This window comes from Hippopotamus amphibius, chromosome 5, assembly GCF_030028045.1.
Source record: "Hippopotamus amphibius kiboko isolate mHipAmp2 chromosome 5, mHipAmp2.hap2, whole genome shotgun sequence".
In the NCBI taxonomy this organism is placed as follows: domain Eukaryota; kingdom Metazoa; phylum Chordata; class Mammalia; order Artiodactyla; family Hippopotamidae; genus Hippopotamus; species Hippopotamus amphibius.
This window is the reverse complement of record NC_080190.1, coordinates 31,143,631-31,166,965: the sequence shown is the minus strand read 5'-3', so window position 1 is coordinate 31,166,965 and position 23,335 is coordinate 31,143,631. Positions and strand designations below refer to the sequence as shown.

The window sequence follows — 23,335 nt, the reverse complement described above, 5'->3', positions numbered from 1 at the left end:
TGAGACATATATTAGGATGTTTACATGTAGTGGGAATATTCACATCTAGTGGGACACGTGAATCACTCCCAGCTCACCTCCCTATTCCATCTCCAGGTGATCCCAGGAGGAGAAAGGGAAATCACAGTCTTGATTAAGGTCTAATAGGCAGCAGGGATATTAAGAGATGTAATATCTCAATACTACAGCCCTGTATGTCCAGAGGAATGGGAACTGGAGACTTATGGTAGATTATCACCAACTGAATTAAGTTGTTACTCCTACAGCCCCTGCTATTCCAGACATTGTAGCTGCAGCTGAATCCACTGCACAGACTGACGGCACTTGGTATGCTGTCTTGGACACCGACAACACCTTTCCTTTATTTGCTCCTTAGGGCAAGGGTCCAGACCAGTTTGCATTCATGGCAAATTTTCAAATGTATGTTTTCAGTATTTCCCAGGAGGTATGGTTAATGAAGGGACATTAATTATTTTTTGCCTTTCAGAGCCACCTTGGAACTTTCCTTAGGAAAATGCCCTGCTGTGGCTCTCCCAAACAAGTTCATTGACTTCTGGAACTGGATCTGCCATCCATCATCAGGTGGCTAAACATCAGGGGAGGCTCAGCTCCTGCCCTGCTGGAAAGGTTTTAAAGTAGCCCCACTTTCAAGGAGGTAGACATGTACATGTGTAACAATGAGGCAAAATGATAGCTGTGATAAGAGAAGTAAACTATAGATGTCTATTAAAAGAGTCAGTATAAGCAGTGAAATTAACTTGCTGCTGCACGAAATTAAAAAATTTTTCCTTTCTTCCTTTTGTTCTTTCATTATTCAGTAAACGTGTAAATCGATGAGTCAGCCACTGTTAAATCCCAGGTTTTATCTCCTGAATCATTTTATTTCACCCTGAACCCAGCGTTTTTTTGTTTTGTTTTGTTTTGTTTTTGCTTCCTCATTGCCATTTCTATCTGCCTTGGCTGCTAAGAGATATGGTTAACCTGAATTCTTAAGTTGACAAACCTGTGGCAGAACCAACCAGAGGGAGGAGATGAAGTAGTAATGAAGAATCACAGAACTCAGAACAACTGGCTCTGTCTTTCTGTGTTTTCTTGAGTAAGTTGCTGGACGTCTCTGAGCCTCAGTTTTCTTCTCTCCCAAACAGGATGCATATATCTGTGCTATCTACCTGCCTTATCAGCGAGCTGGAAAACCCAGATGACTTAGCAGGTGGAAATACACTATGAAAACTTACGGTGGAACATAATAAATTTAAAGAACCCAAAGAAGAAAACTATTATTATATAGGTTTCTGGAGTATGAAATGACATGTGGAAGATTTTGAAAATCCTAAACAATCTATGTGTGCCAACTAACATTACTGTAACTAAAATGTTTCCTGTTACTAATCATATGTATGTAGAACCTGATTGTTGGGATGACTGTTTCCAAGGTGTTACCATCTTTCCCAAGATGTTAGATTTTCATCCCATACCAAAGAATTTTTTTTAATTTAACTATAGTTGATTTGCAACATTGTGTTAGTTTCATGTGTACAGTCTCAGAGTCTTTTCCATTATAGGTTATTATAAGATATTGAATATAGTTCCCTGTGCTATACACTAAATCCTTGTTATTTATTTATGTTATATATAGTGGTATGTATCTGTTAATCCCGTACTCAATTTATCCCTCCCTTCCTTTTCCCTTTTGGAAACTATAAGTTTGTTCTTTATGTCTGTAAATCTGTTTTGGTTTTGTAATAAGTTGATTTTTTTTATTCCACATATGTGATATCATACAATATTTATCTTTGTCTGACTTACTTCACTTAGTATGATAATCTCTAGACCCATCCATGTTGCTGCAAATGACAATATTTCATTCTTTTTTATGGCTGAATAATATTCCATTGTATGCATACCACATCTTCTTTATCCATTCATCTGTTGATGGATAAAGGTTGCTTTATCCACTTGGTTGCTTCCATATCTTGGGTATAGTGAATAGTGTTGCTTTGAATATTGGTGTGCATGTATGTTTTCAAATTAGAGTTTTCATCTTTTCCAGATATACGCCCAGGAATGGGATCACTGGATCATCTGATATGGTAGCTCTATTTTTAGTTTTTTAAGAAACCTCCAGACTGTTTTCCATAGTGGCTGCACCAATTTACATTCCCAGCAGCAGTGTAGGAGAATTCCCTTTTCTCTATGCCCTCTCCAGCATTTATTACTTGTAGAGTTTTTAATGATGGCCATTCTGACCAGTGTTCGGTGATACCTCATTTTAGTTTTTCGGTTTTTTAAAAAATAAATTTATTTATTTTATTTTTGGCTTCATTGGGTCTTTGTGGCTGTGCGTGGACTTTGGTTGTGGTGAGCAGGGGCTATTCTTCCTTGCGTGCATGGGCTTTTCATTGCTGTGGCTTCTCTTGTTGCAGAGCTCAGGCTCTGGGCACGTGGGCTTCAGTAGCTGTGGCACATGGGCTCAATAGTTGTGGCTCGCAGGCTCTAGAGCACAGGCTCACTAGTTGTGGTGCACGGGTTTGGTTGCTCCGCAACATGTGGGATCTTCCCCAACCAGGGCTCAAACCCGTGTCCCCGGCACTGGCAGGCAGATTCTTAACCACTGAGACACCAGGGAAGCCCCCTCATTATAGTTTTGGTTTGCATTTCTTTAATATTTAGAGATGGGGAACATCTTTTCATGTGCCTATTGGCCATCAGTATGTCTTCTTTGGAGAAATGTCTATTTAGGTCTTCTGCCCATTTTTTGATTTTTCTTTTTTTTTTATATATTGAGTTGTATGAGGTGTCTATATATTTTGGAAATTAAGCCCTTGTCAGTAGCATCATTTGCAAACATTTTCTTATAGTTTGTAGGTTGTCTTTTTGTTTTGCGTATGGTTTCCTTTGCTATGCAAAAGCTTATAAGTTTTATTAGGTTCCATTTGTTTTTTTCCTTTTATTTCTTTTGCCTTGGGAGACTGACCTAAGAAAATATTAATACAGTTTATGTTTAAGGAATAATTTTCATATATTTAGAATAGGTAATAATGGTCACATTATTATATATTTACTGTCAGGCACTGTCTTAAGCATTCACAAAAACCCTATGATGTGCAAACTATTGGCATCTTCATTATACAGCTGATGGAAGATGAGGGAATCTGCCAAATGTGACACAGCAAGTAGACAATGGAGATAAATCACATCCAGATTGGACTCCAGAGCCCAGTCTCTTAAGGACCAAGCTATTCATAGTGTGCATGCAACACCTGACAATAAACACCTGCCCTCCATATTTCCATTACTGAGTGGTGCACTGCAGATTCCCAGTCATTGAGCATCTTTAGAATTCAGTAAGGATTGACTATGAGCAGGGCATTGTGGGACATATAAAGATGATGGCTTGTGTTTTCAAGGAGCTCACCATCAGAGAAGAAATTAGATGTACCCAAATAACTCTATTAACAAAAGAAAGGGATAACTGCTATAATAGGGTTACAAGAGCCTTGAGAAAAGAGGATTTACTGCTTGTATGATTTAAAAGCAAAACAGTGTGGTTTAGTTTTATTTTTAAAAGCTTTTTAGTGTCAGTTCAGCTGGGAGGTATGTCTAAAGATACTGGTATAGAAATCTTGACAATGAATCAGAAAACGTCAGGGGAGGCTGAAGGGGACCTCAAATGGTCAAGTTCAACACCCACATTTGAAATGAACCCAGAGTGCCCAGTGCCCCAGGATGAGTGGACTGGTGGCAGAAACTGGGATCAGATCTAGAACTCCTGGTCTTCCATCCTAAGGCACTCCTTCCTCCCCATGGTCTCAGCAGAGGGTGCCCTGGGGGAAAGGAACTGTCTCAGGAATATGTATTCTTTGAGTAACTAATCTTACAAATGAACACTAATGACGTCTTGTTCTGCAAGCCTTCTTTGATTCTCTCTTCTAGAGCCTTCTCTCCAGCCAACAGTAATATCTCCTACTCGGAGGTCTGGCTCTAGAGATACTGAGTGAACAAGACAGACCTTAGTGCATCACCTATTTGCTCTCTCTCAAAGGCTCTATGTTTTATTACCCAAAGAGATCGTAAACACGGAGAAAAGGAATCTGACTTTATTTTTATGTCCCAGAGCAACTAAAACAATGCTGTGCTTTATTGTATGTCATAACACCCTAGCACGAAGACATTAAAAAAAATCACTGAAATTTTTAAACATATACAAAAACAGAATTTTATGACAAACTCCCAAACATTCATCACCAGTTTCCACACGTATTTGTTATTCTGCCATTCTTGTTTCAAAGCCTGCTGAGAGATGACAGAGTGCACGTGGAAATGGCCAGGTCGGAAACAGGGAAACATAGTAGGCATCAGGCTTGTTCTAGGACCCCAGACAGAGGGGCAGGCAGTGGGATACCATTATTTGCACGAAGAGACAGGAAGCAAAGCTGTTTGCCAGTGTTGGTGATACAGGTAGGGCTGGAAATCAGGTGTGGGACCTGAGATAAATTGTTCCCAGCAGTTGGCTGGCTGCTGCTATGCCTGGCCGTGGGTGGTTTTAGAGGCATTGCAAGCCCTCTGACGTGTGACAGAGCCTCTCCCCACCGCAGCCTTTGCAGGTACTGCTCACCCTGTGAGGACCTGCTGCTCTTCCACCAGCTTCTCCAGTGGCTGCTTCCTCAGGGAAGACTTCCTTGGCCACACTTTCTAAAGAGGTATCTTCTCCTCATGATTCTTCAACTTCACAGCCTGTTTGCTTCCTACACACAATTCTGAATTTTGTAATTAAGTATTTTAGCGTTGTTTTACTTGTTTATTTTTAGTCTCCCCTGCTAGACTGTAATCTCCAATGAGGGCAGGGATCTTGTCTTTCTCCTTCACCTCTATCTTCTCAGAAACTAGAAAAGTGTCAGACACATAATAGATACTCAGCAAATACGTGGCAAATGAATTAATGATAGACAGTTTTAAAATTTTGTTACTATCTTGATTGTTGAAGCACAAGTTGGGTACCAAAGAGCACAGGGAAAGGAAAGGGTAACTTCTAACTTAATCAGGGCAAATGGCACCCTCTGACTCAGCGGTGCTCAGTTCTGCCTGCACATTAGAATCACTCGGGGAGCTTTAAAAATACAAACACCTGCCCTCCTCTATAGACAAACTGAATCAGAATCCCTGGGGGTGATTCCTAAGCACGGGTATTTTTTTTAAAAGACTTTCAGGTGACTATAATGTGCATAGAGTTGAGAATCACTGCTCTAATGAAAAAAGGCTGCAAGGATTTTGACATTAAGATGGGGTTCTGAATTTGGAGTAGAAGGCAGGTCTGCTCAAGTTTAGAGTGAGTCAAAATGATGTAGTCTATTCAATCCTTTCAATGCTTAAAACCAAATCAGAGATGAAATAAACAGAGACTGATAATAGTTGAAAGTTAGTGAGTGAGGTACCTACTGACTGATAGATTTTTAAAAATTTATAAATAGTGTAGTGCATTTAAATAAGAATTAAAAATGATATTCTATTTCTATTTTTAAAGACTTCTGCTTTTATTTAAACTAAAAAAAAACCATAATTGAGTTAGAAAAAAACAACGTACTGTATTATGTTTGGCTCTCATGGTCAGTTCTATCAGAGGGCTATTTCTTGGTTCCTAAATGTCATAACCAGACATCATTGTGCCCTTAATGTTTGCAAATACAATGTTTAAGATGAAATAACCTTAAGTTTGTCATATTGTGGCACACACAACAGATCTTTCCAGCCTACCAAAGGGCACTCCACTTTTCCTCTCCTTTCTTTCTTTTTCTTCCTGCCTCCTTCCCTCCCTTTCTTTCTAGTCGGATTATTTTTAGATACCATTCTGGTGTTTTAGGTGAACTGATGAAGTTAGGTGAGGTGCAGCTTTTCTCACTTCCAGGGCTGGCCTTGCTCCTCCATCATCTGAAGGCTGCTTCGAGGATGGCACACTATGCTCTGAAGCTCAAGCACGGTGAGGCTGTAATTGCTTCTTGCCCCCTCCCTAATTTATTTAGGTTGCCACACAATTTGCTGTAGCTGTAATCCCTCAATATTGCAATCTGGGAGCAGTATAAATGGTTGATGGCAGAGGGAGGTTTTCAATTGTTGCTTCTCAGTGATTCACACAATTTGCTTTCATTAGCACTTTGATGTGACATATCGTGGCTTCCAGGGCTTACTGGGCCATTTATAAACACCAAATGAAGGTGTTAGAGCTAGTGTGGCAGTGCAGTTACTACCTTAATTACCTTCACTGGGAAAGGTTGGCAGCATCTTCTCTGGGGGAAAATAAAATGTATTTTTTAGTTGGTCTTTAACCATTTGCAGTCAATTCCTTTCAGGTGCAGGAATCACAGCTTTCCTCTTGCTCTTCTAATTCTCTAGTCACTTTTTACAAAAAAATCTACTTTTCATACTTTAGTTATCATTACTTGATTGATTTCCAGATATCTGTATGAATATTCAAATATATATTATCTTGCCATGGTTATATTCAAGTTATTAATGATAATTATTGATATTACTGCCTTACAGAATTTTACATTTTACAAAGTGACTTTATAAAACAATAATAGCAGCTGACATTTGTTGAGTGCCTACTTTGTGTTAAAAGATACATATGCATTGGCTCATTCAATCCTCTCCAGCAATGCTCTGAGACAGACACTTTCGTTGTCTCCATTTTATGAAGGGAAATGGATGATTGCTGAGGTTTAGTAATCTGTCTGGGGACGCAGTAGTAAATGGCAGAGCTGGGTTTGAAACTCAGGTCAGTCTGATTCCAAAGCCAGTACTTTTAACCACTGCATTTAGGTACTCCCCACTCCCCAGAACAGTTAGCCCCAGTTTACAAAGCAGGAAATGCAAATTCAAGCAACTGGAACACGGTGGTGCTGCCCTGGAGCCTGCATCTTCTGATTCCAGGTGCAAAGCTCTTTCTACTTCCCGAGGCGGCTTCCACCAGGGTGAGCTGTTCAACTGCTGACATGTGTCGCTGACATCCCACACGCACCACTCAGGTTGATAAATAAGCAACGGATGAGGACGGGTCATTAAAAATCAGAGGGGATGAATTGGGAGATTGGGATTGACATATATACACTAATATGTATAAAATAGATAACTAATAAGAAAAAAAAACTAAAAACATTCCAAAGTAAAAAAAAAAAAAAAAAAAGAGAGGTTTCTCTTTAATGCATCAGGGCAAAAGAGCTGTGTGCCTGGTCATACAGTGCAGGCGCAGGCCCTGATCTGAGAGGCCAGGGTTCAGAGGCACAGAGGAGGAAAGAAGCAAGTCATGCCCACTGGGCATACAGCCCAGGCGCTTCAGCCACTGACATGGAGCCGGCCTGAGTCCCAGTTTGATCCTGCAGCTGAGGATGCCTTTCTCTCAGCAGCCGCAGGTTCCCACAAAGGAAGGTTGCACATGGAGAAGTCTTTGTCAGGGCCTCTAATGAGAGGATTGGGTTTCACATCACAGCTACCCCTAAACAGGTACTCTCTGCTTCTTTCATCTTCCTGATGGCTCCCACGGGAAAGAAAAGAAAGAGAAAGGAAGCTACGCCAAGAAATAGGTCACAGGCGAATTTGGCAAGATTTTGTACCACTGCTGCACCACCTCCAGATTTGTAACTTTTAAATTCCTTGATTTTTATACACCCTGTGTGGCCAACAAACAGCGATGGGAAAAGCTTTCCTAAGTAATTTTTCATAATCTATCCACCATGACTCTCTGGAAAATTAATGCCTCTGACCCTTTGTAGATACTATGGCCTCTACTTGTAAGATTCTCCCCAGACCCCAAACTCTTCTTCCTATGGCTAACTTGCCCTTCTCCTTCAAGATCCAGCTCAGGCATCTCCTCCAGAAAGCCTTCCTTGGTGCCCCATGCCTACCCTCCACCAAGGCTGGCTTCTGTTCCTCTTCTGTCCTGCTAAAGCACTTCTGCCACAGTTCCTGCTGACTTGCTTTGTCTCCTGTCCACACTGTAAGGTCCTTGAGGGCAGGGACACTGTCTCCAGTGTCCAGCACAGTATCGAGCACCTAGCACAAGCGTAATAAAGTACTTAATTCTTTGAAAACAATCTATTTTTTCTTTTAAAAATAGCCTTTTTTTTTCAGATGAAAGCAATAATGCCGATTGCAGCAATTTTTCACACAAAATCCACAAAGAGGAAAATAAAAACTACCTGTAATCCCACCACCCAAAGAAAACCACTTTTAACATTTAGATGTAGTCCCTTCCAGTAATTTTCTATGTGTACATGTATACAAGTAACTGGAATCCTACTGTCATATCTAGTTTTCTCAAGGATTATAACAATATCTTTTGGAGGCAGATAGAGGACACATTTCTATTACAATTTGAGTGATGAGAAAACTGGAACCCAAAGATACACGTCTAATAGATGGCACAGCTAGGACTGGAACCTGTGAATCTTGTCATAGTACCAGGCTCCTGCTGCTTCCCCTGAGGCCTCCTCATTAGGTGATGTTCTTCTTGCAGGAAGAAATTGTGCAACATCCAGCATCAATGAGACATGGGTTTGTAACTGGATGTTCTTCCTCAGGAGAGGGACAGGTTTAAGTTGATCCTGTGTCCACATCATGGTTGTGTAGAGTATAAAGAGCAGTGTCTAATGTTTCAAAGGGAAACAAGGATGGAGCACCTAGGATTTGATCCCTGTGATAGGCTAAGGAGTGGAGCTACATAGATACCATTAAGATGCAGAGTTTCTTTCCAATAGCCAAATGGCACCTGAACAGTGATGGCTTGGCTCAGAGCATGTTCCTATGGGAACCACAGCTACAGGTTCAATCCCACCATAGACTAGCAAGTTGTATGCCAATCCGTGATCACTGACTGTATTCCAGAGCAATGGACACAGCAAGTGTTCAGTAAGCATGCGATGGGCTGAATTGAGTGTTTATAGTTATTCATAAGGGACAGTCAGCAAAAAAGAATGTTGCTAGCAAATATAAATATCCCTACCACTACACCCAGTATAGAAAATGCTATCCAATGTGAACTAGCTTTCTATTTCATTCTAAGGACTAAATTGTAATCCCTCAAACACAAACACACACCAGATTGTTAGCTCTATGGATGAGGGAACCAAATCTTATTTATCTGCATGTCCCCGGAATACCTATCCTAGAGCCAGATACATTTGAAGTGTCAATGTTTTTTGAATTGAATTATATTTGCTAGGCCGGCGTGGGAGTTAAGAAGATGTTGACTAGTAATTCACCATTCCTTTCCCTGAAAGCTCTGTAAATCAAGCTCTTAAAAAAAGCAGCAAGCTAAATTCCAAAACCCTGTCTTAGGAGAAATGCCCACGGCTGGTGGGGTCTGGACTATGTCCACTGAATGTGCAGATCTCTTCTGCACAAACATCCCTTATTCCCAGGGGAGCCCATGACGAGCCGACAGGCTGTGGAGACTCACACGTTCCTTTTTTCCCAATGGCAAGGGGGTCAGGGGAAAGGGGTGGGAGTCAAGTGATGAAGCACTGCTGGACTAAATGTTCTCCTCTTCCCAGGAGAAGGAAAATCTCACAACAGGAGGAGAACTGGCACTTTTCTAGAGGAACAGCCAGAAAGAGCGTGGGCTGTAGTTGAAAATGATCTTTTCTCAAGGCAAGTTTTTTTTTTTTTTTTTTAAAGGGCTACCTTCAATATTCTCTCTTACCTTAGATTGGAATGGCCTTGCCAGAGCTGTACTGGAATCCTGCTCGAACCAAAGCTGACTGGGTAGATGGAGGGGTCATATGGGATAAGGGTTGAGGAGCCATTAGGCTAAGACCCGATAACAACAACAACAACAGAAAAAAAATAGTATTTGCTAATAAGATCCTTTCCTGAAATGCACTGAGCTGAATTTGAAGGGACTGGAATAGAAAATACTGGATTCTTCTGGGAGGCAACCAAAACACAACTCACTATTGCCCTAAACTCTTAACACGCTTGAAGATTTAATCACAATGTAAAACCCACAAGTTTTTATTGGCAGTGTTTGTATATCAACTGTACAACTGTCTGAAGTGGCAACCAGTATGATTCCTAGCTCTGTCTCCATTACACCTTCTGGGGGCCTGCTGGCAAGGTCTCTCAGATTGGTGCCCTGGTCTAGTTTAGTAAGTTCTTTCCAGGAGACTTAGGACACACTCTCCCAGCTGCCAAGTTCTCTGCTTATAAGGTGCAGAATTTATTAGCTCAAAGAAAGATAAAAAGAAAGTCTGCTACCTTTTAAAGTGCTTTTATATACAGTTTCTTTATTAGAGCTTGGTGTTTCCAGAAATACAGCTGCCCAGATCATATGAGCCTTTGTGCTAAATCAATAGGACTTGTTTTAGCTTCCAATGAACCTCTGTACTGCTACTACCTATCAACCAAGGTGTCTCATGGTAAGCTTTTAAAGAAAGCCACCTGCATTCTCTCTCATCTGGGGAGAACAAAGCCACGAGAATTTGCATCTTTAGTCTATACATGGCCATGCAAAGGTATATAGAGAGTTTATATGCAACCCAGGTTTGTCCAGCTCTGGAAATCAAACCTGTCTAGTCACCCAAAGACCATAGGTTTTCTTCTAGTCTAGATTTTCTTCTCTCCAGTTCCTCAAGATGCTGTTCCCATCTCCAAACCCAATCCTGAGACAAATAGTGGCCTCAGACCACAGCACAGACACCAAAGAGAGTACTGGAAGAAATAGTGTGGCACGGTGAAAAGAAAATAGCATTTAGAACTAAAAAACTCTTGAGTTCCAGCTCTTACAACTTGTCCGACCTTGGATAAGTCACTTAATAACTTCAAAGAACCCTAGTTTCTCTTCAGCAAAATAAGTAAGCGTATCAATAGTCATGCTTCTCTCACCAGGCTCTCTTTAGGGCAATTATGACAAAGTGCATTTATCTTATTTATGTGCTTATATACTTTCCATTTCTCAGTTCACTTCAGTAGACTGTGAGCTCCAGGAGTTCCAGGACCTTGTCTTTTTGGTTCATCAGAGTGGCTCATTGCCAGGAACAGTGATCAGCATATAGTACATGATCGAGAGGAGTGAATGGGATTTGAATGCGTGAAGGAAGGAATAAAGGAAAGAAGGAAGGACAGTAAAAAGGAAGGACAGAGAGAAAGAAGGACAGAGTGTTTAGAGTATTATTGATGTGCCGTATATGAACATGGTCTGTAAATTGTTAACTATTATCCATGTTATTAAATATGTAACTAACATTTGATGTATTAATTATACCAGGGTGATCTTTTAAAAATGTAAGTTAGATCATGTTACTTCCCTGCAGAAAACCCTCTAATGGCTTTTCATACTACTTACAATAAAAGTCAAACTCCTTTTAGCTTTCACAGCCCTTTCTGACTGACCTGGGCTGGCCTCATGTCCAACCAGCCTCTCCCTTCCCCACCAGGCCCCCAGCACTCTGGTGTTCTTATGTTTCCTCAAACATACCAATGCCGTCCCTGCCTTGGAGCCTTTGTGCTAGCCCCTTCCCCTACTTGAAAACTCTTCTTCAAAAATCTCATATCTGGCTCCTTCTTGTCACTGGGCTCTTGGCTTAAATGTCACCTTCTCAGAGAAGCCTTCCTTGCATACACTCTAAAGGAGCCCCCACTCACCCCCTTCTACAGTACTGCACTATTTATTCAGTTATCTACTACTAGTCTCCTCCTAAGTGCTTTATGGTCAATAAACATTTACATTTGTGTGACATTATATTTGTTCAGTGCTTACATTTCATGGATGCTTTTCTAATTATTATTTGTTTTTATCACCACAAGTTTATGAGCTCAAAACAAACAATGGACAAACGAAACCCCCTTTGGTTCCAAACCGAAAATTCCCTCTCCACCCCTCCCTATCCCAGCCCCGCACACACTGAGAGAGAGGTATATTGGCCCTGTGAATAAAAGTAACTGTGCCAGTCCGCTTTAATATTTGTGACTTAATTGGAGTCATGTACAATCAAAGATACAATAATAAGTAGAGGGATTCTTTTGAGACATGGAAACGGTGATGTTGGGTGCCAAGCTGTTCTCTCTTCTGGCCTTGGAGGCCTCCTGGTTCGGAGCTGGGGTGGGGATGGTGAGAAAAATAGGGTGGTGGAAATGGGCAGAGGGAAGCAAATGGCAGGAACACCCACTGGTTCCAGTTGGTTTGGTTTACTGTGGACCCCAGGGCAGCAGTAATTCTGTAGGAAGACTGCTGGGCCAGGTCACAGGAACAGGTTCTAGGGCTGGCTTTCCTTCCCCGACCCAAGCTATCAGTCCCTCTGTTACATGAGGTGGAAATGGATCATCTCAAAGGGGCATCTCAGCTTTGACATTCTATGGGTTCATGAGAGGACTCTGACCTTTTATCATGACCAAGATGTCTGTGAGAAGGATAACTCACGTAATATTTTTGGTAAGCACAGTTTTTCTGGACTAAGTGGGATTTCTTTGATTGGTCGAAGTCCCTGGATAAACCCAGATCTGTGCTTTTACCATTCTTCTTTAGCCTTCCCTTTCCTTTCCTTTCCTAGAGAAGGTGATACCCTGGGCAAATTCCTTCGTTGTCACATAGGGATCAACATCCAGTGTAAGCGCACTTCAGCCACTCTCCAAGGGATGGGTTCCTACTGTATCTGATCTTGGCCAGCACTCTCCCATCTGCTTTCAACATGTTGCATATGACGTTAACTAATGTCTCCTATTAGCATTAAAAGAAAACAATCTGGAAAAATTCACTCTCAAGCAGAGTTCAAACAGGCCACAAGTAGATTTGGAATCTCAACTGCATAGGCTTGTTAAAATAATAGTGGTAAATATGTGTGTGTGTGTGTGTGTGTGTGTGCATAAACCCATATGTACATACGTGTGTGGGAGGTGAAGCCAAGAGTCTGTAAAATGGGTCAAGAATGCTTCTGTCCAATTTATGAAATTAACTTGTAACAGAAGGAGGAGAAAAATTCTACCAGTGTGGAACAAAGCACGATCAAAAAAACTGAAGGACATGGAAGAGGAGTTGGGAATCTTTATCTTACACTTACTGGTAATGGGTTGAAATTCTGGTCCACAAGGTGATTGTATCCATAGTCAAAAAATGAGTGCCGAATCACAACATCAATGCCCTGATTGGCCAGCATTCCTAAAGTGTTCAACCATCTGAAAAGCAGGGGAAAAAAATCTACATCAATACATTTAAAATATGGCATATAAAAAGCTCTATAAAAGTTGGCTAACACACACATATACACACCAACCCCACACCCATCAAATTTACCTAGTATTTTAAAGGAAATTATTTTAAGCATTAAATGCACAGATGGAAGAGATCTTTAGAGGTTATCAAATCTAACCTCTTCATTTTATAAGAAAATAAAGAGGTCCAGGGAAGTAAAATGAATTGCTGTTGGTCATAAAATAGCTTGTTGCTAATGACTTATCTCTTATTCCTATAATACTAACAAATGAAATGAACACCCTAGTCACTTGTAAGCTTAAAGTCATTCCCCTTGACCACAAGACACACAATCAGAGAAGTACACATACTATATTTTCCATCACTCAAACTCCTGACGCTAACCCACATACTCCTGTGACCTGTGGTCCAGTCATCTGCATCCCTCACATATCACTGTCAGTAGTCAATGCAATAATAATGTCCCTTACCACTATAAGTAACTATGCAGGGATTAGCGTATGCTACCATCACACACATGTTGTAGTGGAGGACGTGCATTGCTCACACATTTGGCACATACTCCATCATGCCAATATCCCCTCTCCAGGGCATGTTATCCCTTCAAAGATACTGCCCTCATGGTTCTTCCAACACCTACTGCTAGCTCTGCCTTCATGATTTATACATTTAATTCATTCATTCATTCATTTGTGAATTGATTTCATTTTCTTTCTTTGTATTCTTCTGAAATGCAAGAAAACTTCTAATTGTAATAATATACATGTAAGAAACGTGACTTAGAGCTTCAGTCTTCTCAGTGTAAAAGATAAGGCATTTCACAATCTTTCCTAAGAATATACTGTCTGGCTTCACCTATTACCTCTTATCTCACCCTAAAATTTATTCCCCAGGTTCGAAGCCACATAAAACTACTTTTGGCTGCCTAAATACACCATGCTTTCGCATACTTACCTGAGCCTTTATACGTGTTTTAACTTCTCCTTAGGATTCCCTCCCTCTCTTCCACAAACCCACCTCACCTGGCAAATTTCTTCCCATCTGTTAACCTCCAAGTCAGTGTCATCTCCTTCTAAACTCTGCTGCCCCAGCCAATAGTAGTACCTTTCTCCTCTGTACTTCCCCAGAACTCTTATTCATACCCTCTGCTGGCCCACTGAATGATAATTACTTCTCTGTCTTCCCTCAGTTGGTATGAGCTCATCAAGAATAGACACGTTTTAGCTTTGTACCCAAAACAACCATCACAGTTCCTAGCACACTATAGGCGCTCAATAGCGTGAAGTACTTGATCTGAATAAAATTAGATTTTAGGACTTTGAGAATCACCACTCAGCATAGTAGGGACAAATGATGCATAGTTATGATTTCCCAAATCTGAAACCATAGGGAGCTCCAAACCAGTGACCTTACTGTCATAAAGACCACTGCTAATTTTTATGTTATGAATGGATATTATTAAAATATTTTCAAATCTTTTTCACATTGAAAATTATATTTTATTCTCATAAAGCTAACAAATACCTATTGATAATTAGAGTTACAAAAAAAACCCAACAGCAAAATATGAAAACAAAAGTTTTAAATCAAAAAGAAAATATGACATTAATACAATAGAATCATTTTATTGTTGCTATTCAGATTGGGACACTGTGACCCAGGGAACCAAAATTGCTTTTGGAATATCACATGGCTAAGCTGCTTGTCTTTATTATTTTTGTTCATTTGGCAATGCTGAGAAATCAGGAGAACAGGTTTAGTTTTTGCTTTAGCCACTAAGACACAGTATTAGCTGACCTGTGGTAGAACTGTAACATGAATTCTGGGATGACGCCTCCTAAATCAGTGTTCACTCCACTGAAATAGCACAAATACAGGAGGTTCTATCATATAACAAGTATTTATCTGTACAAACAAGTTCTCTTATTCACCCTTCTATCCCCATGCTTACTGAATGAATGAAGAGACAAAATGATGAGTAAATACATAATCACATATATGTGAATCCCAGGTCTTGTTCTCAGCATTGAGAATAGATACAAAAATGCCGTGTGTGACCACATAAGTCATTTGTAAAGCACTGGGTATGTAAATAACTGTACATACACATTTATAAGAATGGTATTAAATCCCTACTTGTGACCTCTACAGAGCCTAGCACAGCGAACTGTAAAGAATATATACTCAACAAATAAATATTAATTAGTACATCTGGGTTTGTTTGGGTTTTTTTCTGCTAGTATATGGGTAGTTGTTGAAGGAACTCTAAAGTGAGAGGGAAGAATATATATTCTCCTCTTCAAACCCATACCTTATATACACATCCAGAGTCTGGGGCATTAAAAAATGACTATGGCCACAGCCCTTGTTTCCCCACGGCTTTTCAGAATAAAACGGTTAGTTCTGGGGTAGTCTTCATCTTCCTCCTGTAATAATTTATTTCCTCCTAAGTAGGGGAAATAAATGGTCTTCCAGGTCTCCCCTTTATGCTCAAGTAGAAAAAAGTGACATAATAACTGGTATATCTCACCAAGGATGCTTCTGTGGCCTATATTTTCCATTCACAAAACTTTATTGAATACCTACTACATGGCAGACATTACCAGGTGCTACAGACACAGCAGTATGCCCACGGTAGGGCATCAAAGAATCTCAGAGCCCTGATTGGGAAAACTACCCTTGAATACTTAGCAGCAGAGAATTCTATTTTGTGCATGCATGTGTAGGTGTCCTGGTAAGCTTATATTGAAAAAAGGCTGTAAAATACCTTCTTTCCAACTCCTTGCTAGCTTTCTGGAGCTTCCCAGAATGCTTTACATTTTTTTCCCCAGGAAGCAATTTATGGAGAACTGGACTCAAAGGACATATATGTGGGTACTGCCAGTGGAGTTGAGAGCATGATAGAGGGTGATAAAGAGGTAAGAGAGAAGACCAGGAGTAGAATGAGCTGGCTGTCATTTGATCTGTCAACCAAGCATTGGATATCTGAACTACAACCAAAATCTACACCACAATGCTAACCTGTGTTCACAAAGTGACTGCAGGGACCTACGGGTGTTTGGCTGCTGCTCACAGAAGGGCGGGTCTCTCTAGCTCTCTTCATGAAGCTCTGTGGTATTCCTCATTTCTCATCACTCTCTAAAGGAAAGAATGTTCATGAAAACACTCAGTACGAGTGGGTTGCTTGCTGGGCCCTGTAGCACAGTCCTTCTGCATAGACTGAGCAAAGGGCCTCCTGCAGTACTGACTGCCAACCTGGCTCTGAAAGAAGACCCTCAGCAACACTGTATCAAATGCTGACTCACTCCATTTCCTTCACTGAACCATGCTCACTGAACAGCCTCTCTGTGCCGCTCGTGAGGACACAGGGCTGGAAGACCCCACGCATCATCATGTAGACATTGACTCCTTATCTTCATCTGTATCTGCCAAGATTCCATCTTAAAGACAATCTACTTGATCAGCCTGATTTGTCCTTCACATCTGTATTAAAGAAGCTGCCTTAATGGAGAGGAACTATAGCTATATAATTAGGAGTGGCTGTTAGTAGTAAAACACATAGTTGAGGGCAGAGCTGCAGTTCTTAGGAGAACCCTGCTCAGACAAAAAACCAGGACCACAGACTAGACTGGACCAGAAACAGGTCACTTGGTTAATCTGTGATCCATGACAATGGCAGGCCAGCCAGAGTCCCTTATGCTTCTGGCTTAAGTCATTCTCCAGATGACTACAGTAGCCTTCAAATTCATTTTCCTATCTCTTGCCTCTCCAAACTCTTGTGCATACTACTATCAAAGCCAACGTTTTAAATACAGGTTAGATGGATCTCTCTCTTCCTCCAAAATCTTCAACGGCTTGCCACTGAGTATAGAACAAGGCCTCATTTCCCCTGCCTGGTTTTCAAGGTCTCCCATGATTTGGTGGCAAAACTCTGTCCCTAATCACAGCCCTCACTGCACCCCTGAAGATACTGAGGCTTTCTCACACTAATCATTCCCCTCATTATGTTCCTTCAGCCTAGAGTGCTTCCCACTACCATCAGCAATGATCTTCACCTACAGAAATTAGAGAAATCTATGTTCCACTCGAATGCCTCTTCCTCCCCAAAGCCCTCCCTGATCCTCCCCGTCAGAAATTCTTGATTTCCTTTGCATGTCTACCCCTTCTGTGGACAGACCATGTAAGGTAGAAAGAGAGACGGTGTAATGTAGAGGCAAAGAGGCTGGACTATGGAGCAGACTGCCGTGGCTTGAGTCCAAGCTCTGCCACTAACTAATAATTGTACCCATCTCACTGGGTGCTTATAAAATAAGCGTATCTAATATACGGGTCATTAAATTATTAAATACATATAAAGCACTTCAGATAGTCCTTGGCACATGGTAAGCACTATGTAGTTAAAATTATTATTATTATGACACTTGTCTCCTGCAGCTTTTCTTATCCTCCATCTCCATTCCTCCAATAGTAAGTTTCTAAAGAGCAAAACCCCTGACTTACTCTTACCTATCTCTCAGGACTCTGGTGAAAATTAGAAGAGCAAATGTATGTTGTCTGTACTGTACTTCACACTGTAGACATAAAATAAAGCCCTTATTACTATCATGATTACTACTACTATGATTATTTTTGTTCTAATACTTGTACCTGAGATTTTAGTATCTAGAAAAGTCCCTAATCACTTTTTGTTGAGTGATTAAACACATTTACAAAGAAATGGATGAAGAATTTTCAATGGGAAACAAACCTCCACCCTATTCAATGGGCAGAATTATGAGCAATTTCACTGTCCTTTCCTGAAAGCCCTTGGGAGTGAAACTGCAAGTGTTACTCACAAGAATCCTGCAGCATAGGAATCTGATAGATTGTTTGTGCCTCCAGCTGAGGTGGTCACCACACCTTCAAGCCAAATCTTCTTTCCTGGGGTGTATGTGTTAACCACCTGTTCACACAACAAAAGCAGAAGGAGATGATGAGATTTTTAAAAGCTGTTCCCAAATGAGAAGGAACATACATTCCCCTAAGGAAGTTCCTCTGATCCCCGGCTCCCAGGTGGTCATGATCTGTGCTTTTTCCATGTTGATGCACGCCACACAGAGAGCTGACACATACACACAAAGGCATTAATATTGATACACGTCCACTCAGAGAAATGATCACTTTTTCCCTTAAGCAAACCCAAGTGACAATGTGACAGGAGAACAAGTGCATGCTCTAGGACATAAGTTGACTGCATCTCCCTGGAAGATAGAGGTGGTATGACGTTTCCATATTAACAAGTACTGAGAAGCAAGCTTCTTAACGCTCTGCTATGGCACGTCCATAGGTGAGGGTACTGTCCATGCACCAGTAGCTGTGAATCACGAGAGAGGGCAGAGATCAATGTCCAGAGAGGTATATTATCATTACCAAGGCATGTGTGTATATTACAACCACATTTTGAAAATAACTGCAGTAAGTGTGAAAAGAAAAACCACTGACTCACAGGTGAAAGATCCTACACAGGGAGCTGCCTTCTAAGCAGACCCAAAGCCTCTTGTCAAAAGGAGGCCCTCTGAAATTTGAAATGTCCCAGTCTCTGATCCACAAGCTGGAGACTGGCCAAACTATCTACATCTGGTCTCAGATCTGGAAAGTAATCTGGCAGTACTTGGGGATAAAGTTGTATGCTGGGTAATCTCTGAGAGCAGAGCCTAAGATGAAGGGTTGTCTATAGGTAGTTCATTTGGGAAGCAATAACAGGGAGCAGGAATGAGGAACTAGGGACTGAAAAAGGGAAGATGAGTAAACAGTACAAGGATGAGTTTTCAAGAAGGCAACCACTGCTGGCAACTTATACTCAGTTCTACTGGGATCTTGGTAAGAGCCTTAAGAACTGTGTCTCAGAACTGTTCCCCAAGGGGGCGACCAAGGGAAGCATTTATCCCTTGGCTCCAAGAGCAACCTTGTGACTGTTATCACCCCATTTCATTGTGCAGGCATGAGTGATGAGCAGGTTCCCAGCATTCCACACTCTGCCTTAGAGAAGTCCCAGAGCGGGAAATGAGAGGTCCTTCTGCACCACACCAGCACCAAGCTGGTTGCAACCTGTGCACCTGCCTAGCTCTGGTCTCTGCAGAGATGGCTAGAGTAGGAGGTGGGACTGAGAGGATGCTGGTTATGCATGAGAGGGGCTGGATAAAAACAATATTGTATTTAGGTCCTATGGCCCACCAATTCCTCTCCTGGACATGTAGACCAAAGCAATTCTGCCTCAGGTCTCTAAGGGGACAAGTATGAGGATGTTCACTACATCACTGTCTGTGGCAGGTGTCCATTGATAGAGGGATGAAAAAGCACAATATGGTGGATACATACATAAAATAGTATTCAGTAGTTAGAGCAACACACTCAGTGTAAATCCAGCAACATGAATAGGCTTTAAAGATTTAGCGAGCTTTTAAAAAATAAAAACAGAATGAGGTTTATGGCACAATATTATTATTATTTTAATAAATTTATTTATTTATTTATTTATTATTTTGGCTGTGTTGGGTCTTTGTTGCTGCACATGGGCTTTCTCTAGTTGTGGCAAGCAGGGACTACTCTTCATTGCGGTGCACAGGCTTCTCATTGCAGTGGGTTCTCTTGTTGCAGAGCACAGGCTCTCAGCACACAGACTTCAGTAGTTGTGGCACATGGGCTCAACAGTTGTGGCTTGCGGGCTCTAGAGCACAGGCTCAGTAGTTGTGGCACACATATGGGCTTAGTTGCTCCGCAGCATGTGGGATCTTCCCAGACCAGGGATCCAATCCATGCCCCCTGCATTGGCAGGCGGATTCTTAACCACTGCACCACTAGGGAAGTCCTGGCACAATATTATTTATGTAATTACTCATTCATACTCAACAACACTAAAAGTACATAAAGATACATCTCTGTTAAGGACATATATCAAAGACATAAGGAAGGCATGTATAAAAGCGGGGTGAATGCAAGTGGGGATTAGAGATGAAGGTGAAAATTAAAACAAAAGGAGGGCCTTGCATGAACTGATGATAACAGTTTGCTGTAGTTGAGGAGTATAATTAATTCTCTGCACCTCAGGTCCAAAAAAAAAACCATATACAGGTTGTAACATATATTCTAGAACTTTCCTTTTCCCAAACCTGTGGGCAGACATTAGAAAGCAATCATATTCCTCTTTTCATCTCTCCCTAGGTACAGCTCCCTGCCTTCTCCCTTGCATCTACTAGAGAATATGCATTATTTGAGACCTATTTTAAAAGCAAGGTTGGCAAAGTACTTGATCGTTTCAGGAATAAAGTTGTAAATATATTTCAAAAAGTTGAGATTTAAGTAAGAATTATGATCAAGAATGGAAGAAAGATCCTGAAAATTAATACTGGAGGTCAAACTGGAATGTTGTTAAAGATTAAATAAGAATTTCCCCTTGCTACTGGTGAACCCAGTGACAGGGCAAGAATAAAGATGCAGATGTAGAGAATGGACTTGAGGACACAGAGTGGCGGGGTGGGGGGCGAAGGGGAAGCTGGGGCAAAGTGAGAGAGTAGCATTGACATATATACACTACCAAATGTAAAATAGATAGCTAGTGGGAAGTTCCTGCATAACAAAGGGAGATAAACTCGATGATGGGAGATGACTTAGAGGGCCAGGATAGGGAGGGTGGGAGGGAGAGGATATGGGAATATATATGTAAATACAGCTGATTCACTTTGGTGTACCTCAAAAACTGGCACAACAGTGTAAAGCAATTATATTCTAATAAAGAGCTTAAAAAAGAAAAGAAAAGAAAAGAATTTCCCCCTGCACCCAGAGTATTGAGGACACCACAAGGTAGTCCTCTCCCCCTTCTTGACACTGCTCAGAATGCCCAACCTAAGGGGAGCTGGAAATAGCATAAATAAGAAAGTGAGAAAAACACCTTAAATGATCAGAAGACAGAGTCACATGGTGAAATTAAAAGCCTACAGTGATGGTTCCCCTTAAAACATACTTTTGATAAACTTTGTGCTTCCTTTGAGATTAACTGGAACTGAGTAATATGTCTGTGTTTTTCATTTTTGCCTTTGGTTTCTAGGATATTAAAAGTGTAATTTTTGCTCAAAGACAGATAGATATTGAGATGATTGCGGCAGTTAGAGAAAGGTGGTTTGGTTAAACAAAACAAAATAAAACAAAACAAAAAGTTAAATAGTATAAGATGCTGAACCTTGAAATCATCAAGCTATGTGAAAGAAGCCAGACACAAAAGGTCATATATTATATTCTTTCATTTATATGAAATGTCCACAATAGTCAAATCCATAGAGACAGAAAGTAGATTAATGGTTTTCTAGGGTTGGAAAAAGGGAGGGAGAATGAGGGGAGAGGATTGGGAGTGACTACAAATAGGTATGGGGTTTTTCTGAAGGGTAATGAACATGTTCTAAAATTAAACAGTGATGATGGTTTCACAATTCTGCGAATATACTAAAACCCACTGAATTTCACACTTTTAAAGGTTGAATCTTATGGTATGTGAATTATACCTCAATAAAGCTATGTGTGTGTGTGTGTGTGTGTGTGTGCATGTGTGTGCATGTGTGTATCATTAGTGAAAGGAGAAGTAGATTCTAGAGAGCAGATAACTGGTGTGGAAAGAGGAACACACCCTGGAAACGTGGGGTCCTACCACAGAGCGGCTGTGAGACTGCTGGCTCATCATTATCTTGGACTTCAATGTCTTCACCAACATGTAAAGACACAAACTTGGAGTAGATGAAATCTAAGTCTTTTCCAAATACAAAATGTTAAAATGTATTAGTATCTTGCAATGCTTATGCACGTCCCCTTGGCTCCAATCCCCCAAAGATCAAGAGTAAATTTGATTATGGAAATTAAAATTATGTAAGCAACAAATATGGGAGATAGAAAAAAAGCCAGAATTGGTCATCTCAAAAACAAAGATCTGGGCTACAGGTAAATATTGAGAGTGGTTAAAAAAAAGCCACAGGAGTAGGTTAAATTACCTAAGGGGAATATTTAAAATTAGACTAAAAAAGGGCTAAGGATGTCCATCCAAAAACATTAAGGCATTATCAAATGCATTTATTCATTCACTCAACAAATATTTATGGAGTACCTGCTATATGCCAAGCAGAGTTCTAGGGGCAGACAGTGAATAAAACAGACCTCTCTGCTCTCATTGGTTTGTATTTTAGTCAGGGGGAGGAAACTGACAATAAACACATGAACATAAACTTGGAAATAATAAGTGCTAGAAGGAAAATGAAACAGCGTAATCTGACAGAAAGTACCTTGGCAGGAGGGGAGGGTTGATATTTTAGACAGTGGTCAGGAAAGATTCCTCTAGCTCCTTTACATAAAGACTTTGAAGTCTAGCTCCTTTAAATGAGGACTTGATTCCAGAAAATGCTTGGATTTATAAATTACTGTGTACACAGGACTCAGCAAGGACACAGACACTGTGTAAATGAAGTTCATCTGAATTCTCTTCTGACTTGCAGGAAGATTTGGAAGGAAACAATCTAAAACTTCTTGTAATTGGTGAGGTAGAATTACTAGTGGTTAGAGGCATGGCCTCTGCACACACATTGCCTGTGTTTGAATCCTGGTTTTATCATTGACTCCCTGTTGACCTTGCTGTGCCTTAATTTCCTCAGCTGTAAAATTAGAATAATAAGAGAGCATTTTCTGGTATTTAAGTGACCTAATATTTATAAAGCACTTGGAAAGGTATCTGGCATATGGTAAGCTCTTAAAGTAAAGCAAATGTTACCTAGACCACTCTCTTTGTCCAAAGCATATGAGATTGTGTTTGGATCAATCTAACATTAGAGTTGGTTGCTTTTCTTTTGGATACGTTTGTGGTGGTAGGTAATAGACCAGATGTATGCTAAGTAGCAGGGAAAGGCCTATTTAGAATTTAAAATGAACATGGATAATTCACATTAATGTAATTAGCATTCAGAGTAGTTCATTTCTCCACTCAACACAGGAGCAATTCTTGTTTTCTGGAGAAGCCACACGAACAAAAAATACCAGGAGGTAGTACTTTGATACAAAACCAAACCAGTTATATGAAATGTTATGTGAGGGAAGGATTCCTAGAAGGTATCAATGTTAAAGGTT

The 23,335-nt window shown here is 40.7% G+C and overlaps 1 protein-coding gene across 3 annotated transcripts in view; it reads right to left on the bottom strand.

Annotated features, from left to right (window-relative positions):
* Nucleotides 1-23,335, bottom strand: part of HPSE2 (heparanase 2 (inactive)) — a 748,913-nt gene that overhangs the window by 125,497 nt on the left and 600,081 nt on the right. For all 3 annotated transcript variants that reach the window (XM_057737262.1, XM_057737263.1, XM_057737264.1), the window contains 2 exons: nt 18,034-18,140; nt 13,047-13,161 (listed from right to left, as the gene is read on the bottom strand). In XM_057737262.1, coding sequence (XP_057593245.1) covers nt 13,047-13,161; nt 18,034-18,140 — 222 coding nt within the window. The remainder of the gene's footprint in view (nt 1-13,046; nt 13,162-18,033; nt 18,141-23,335) is intronic.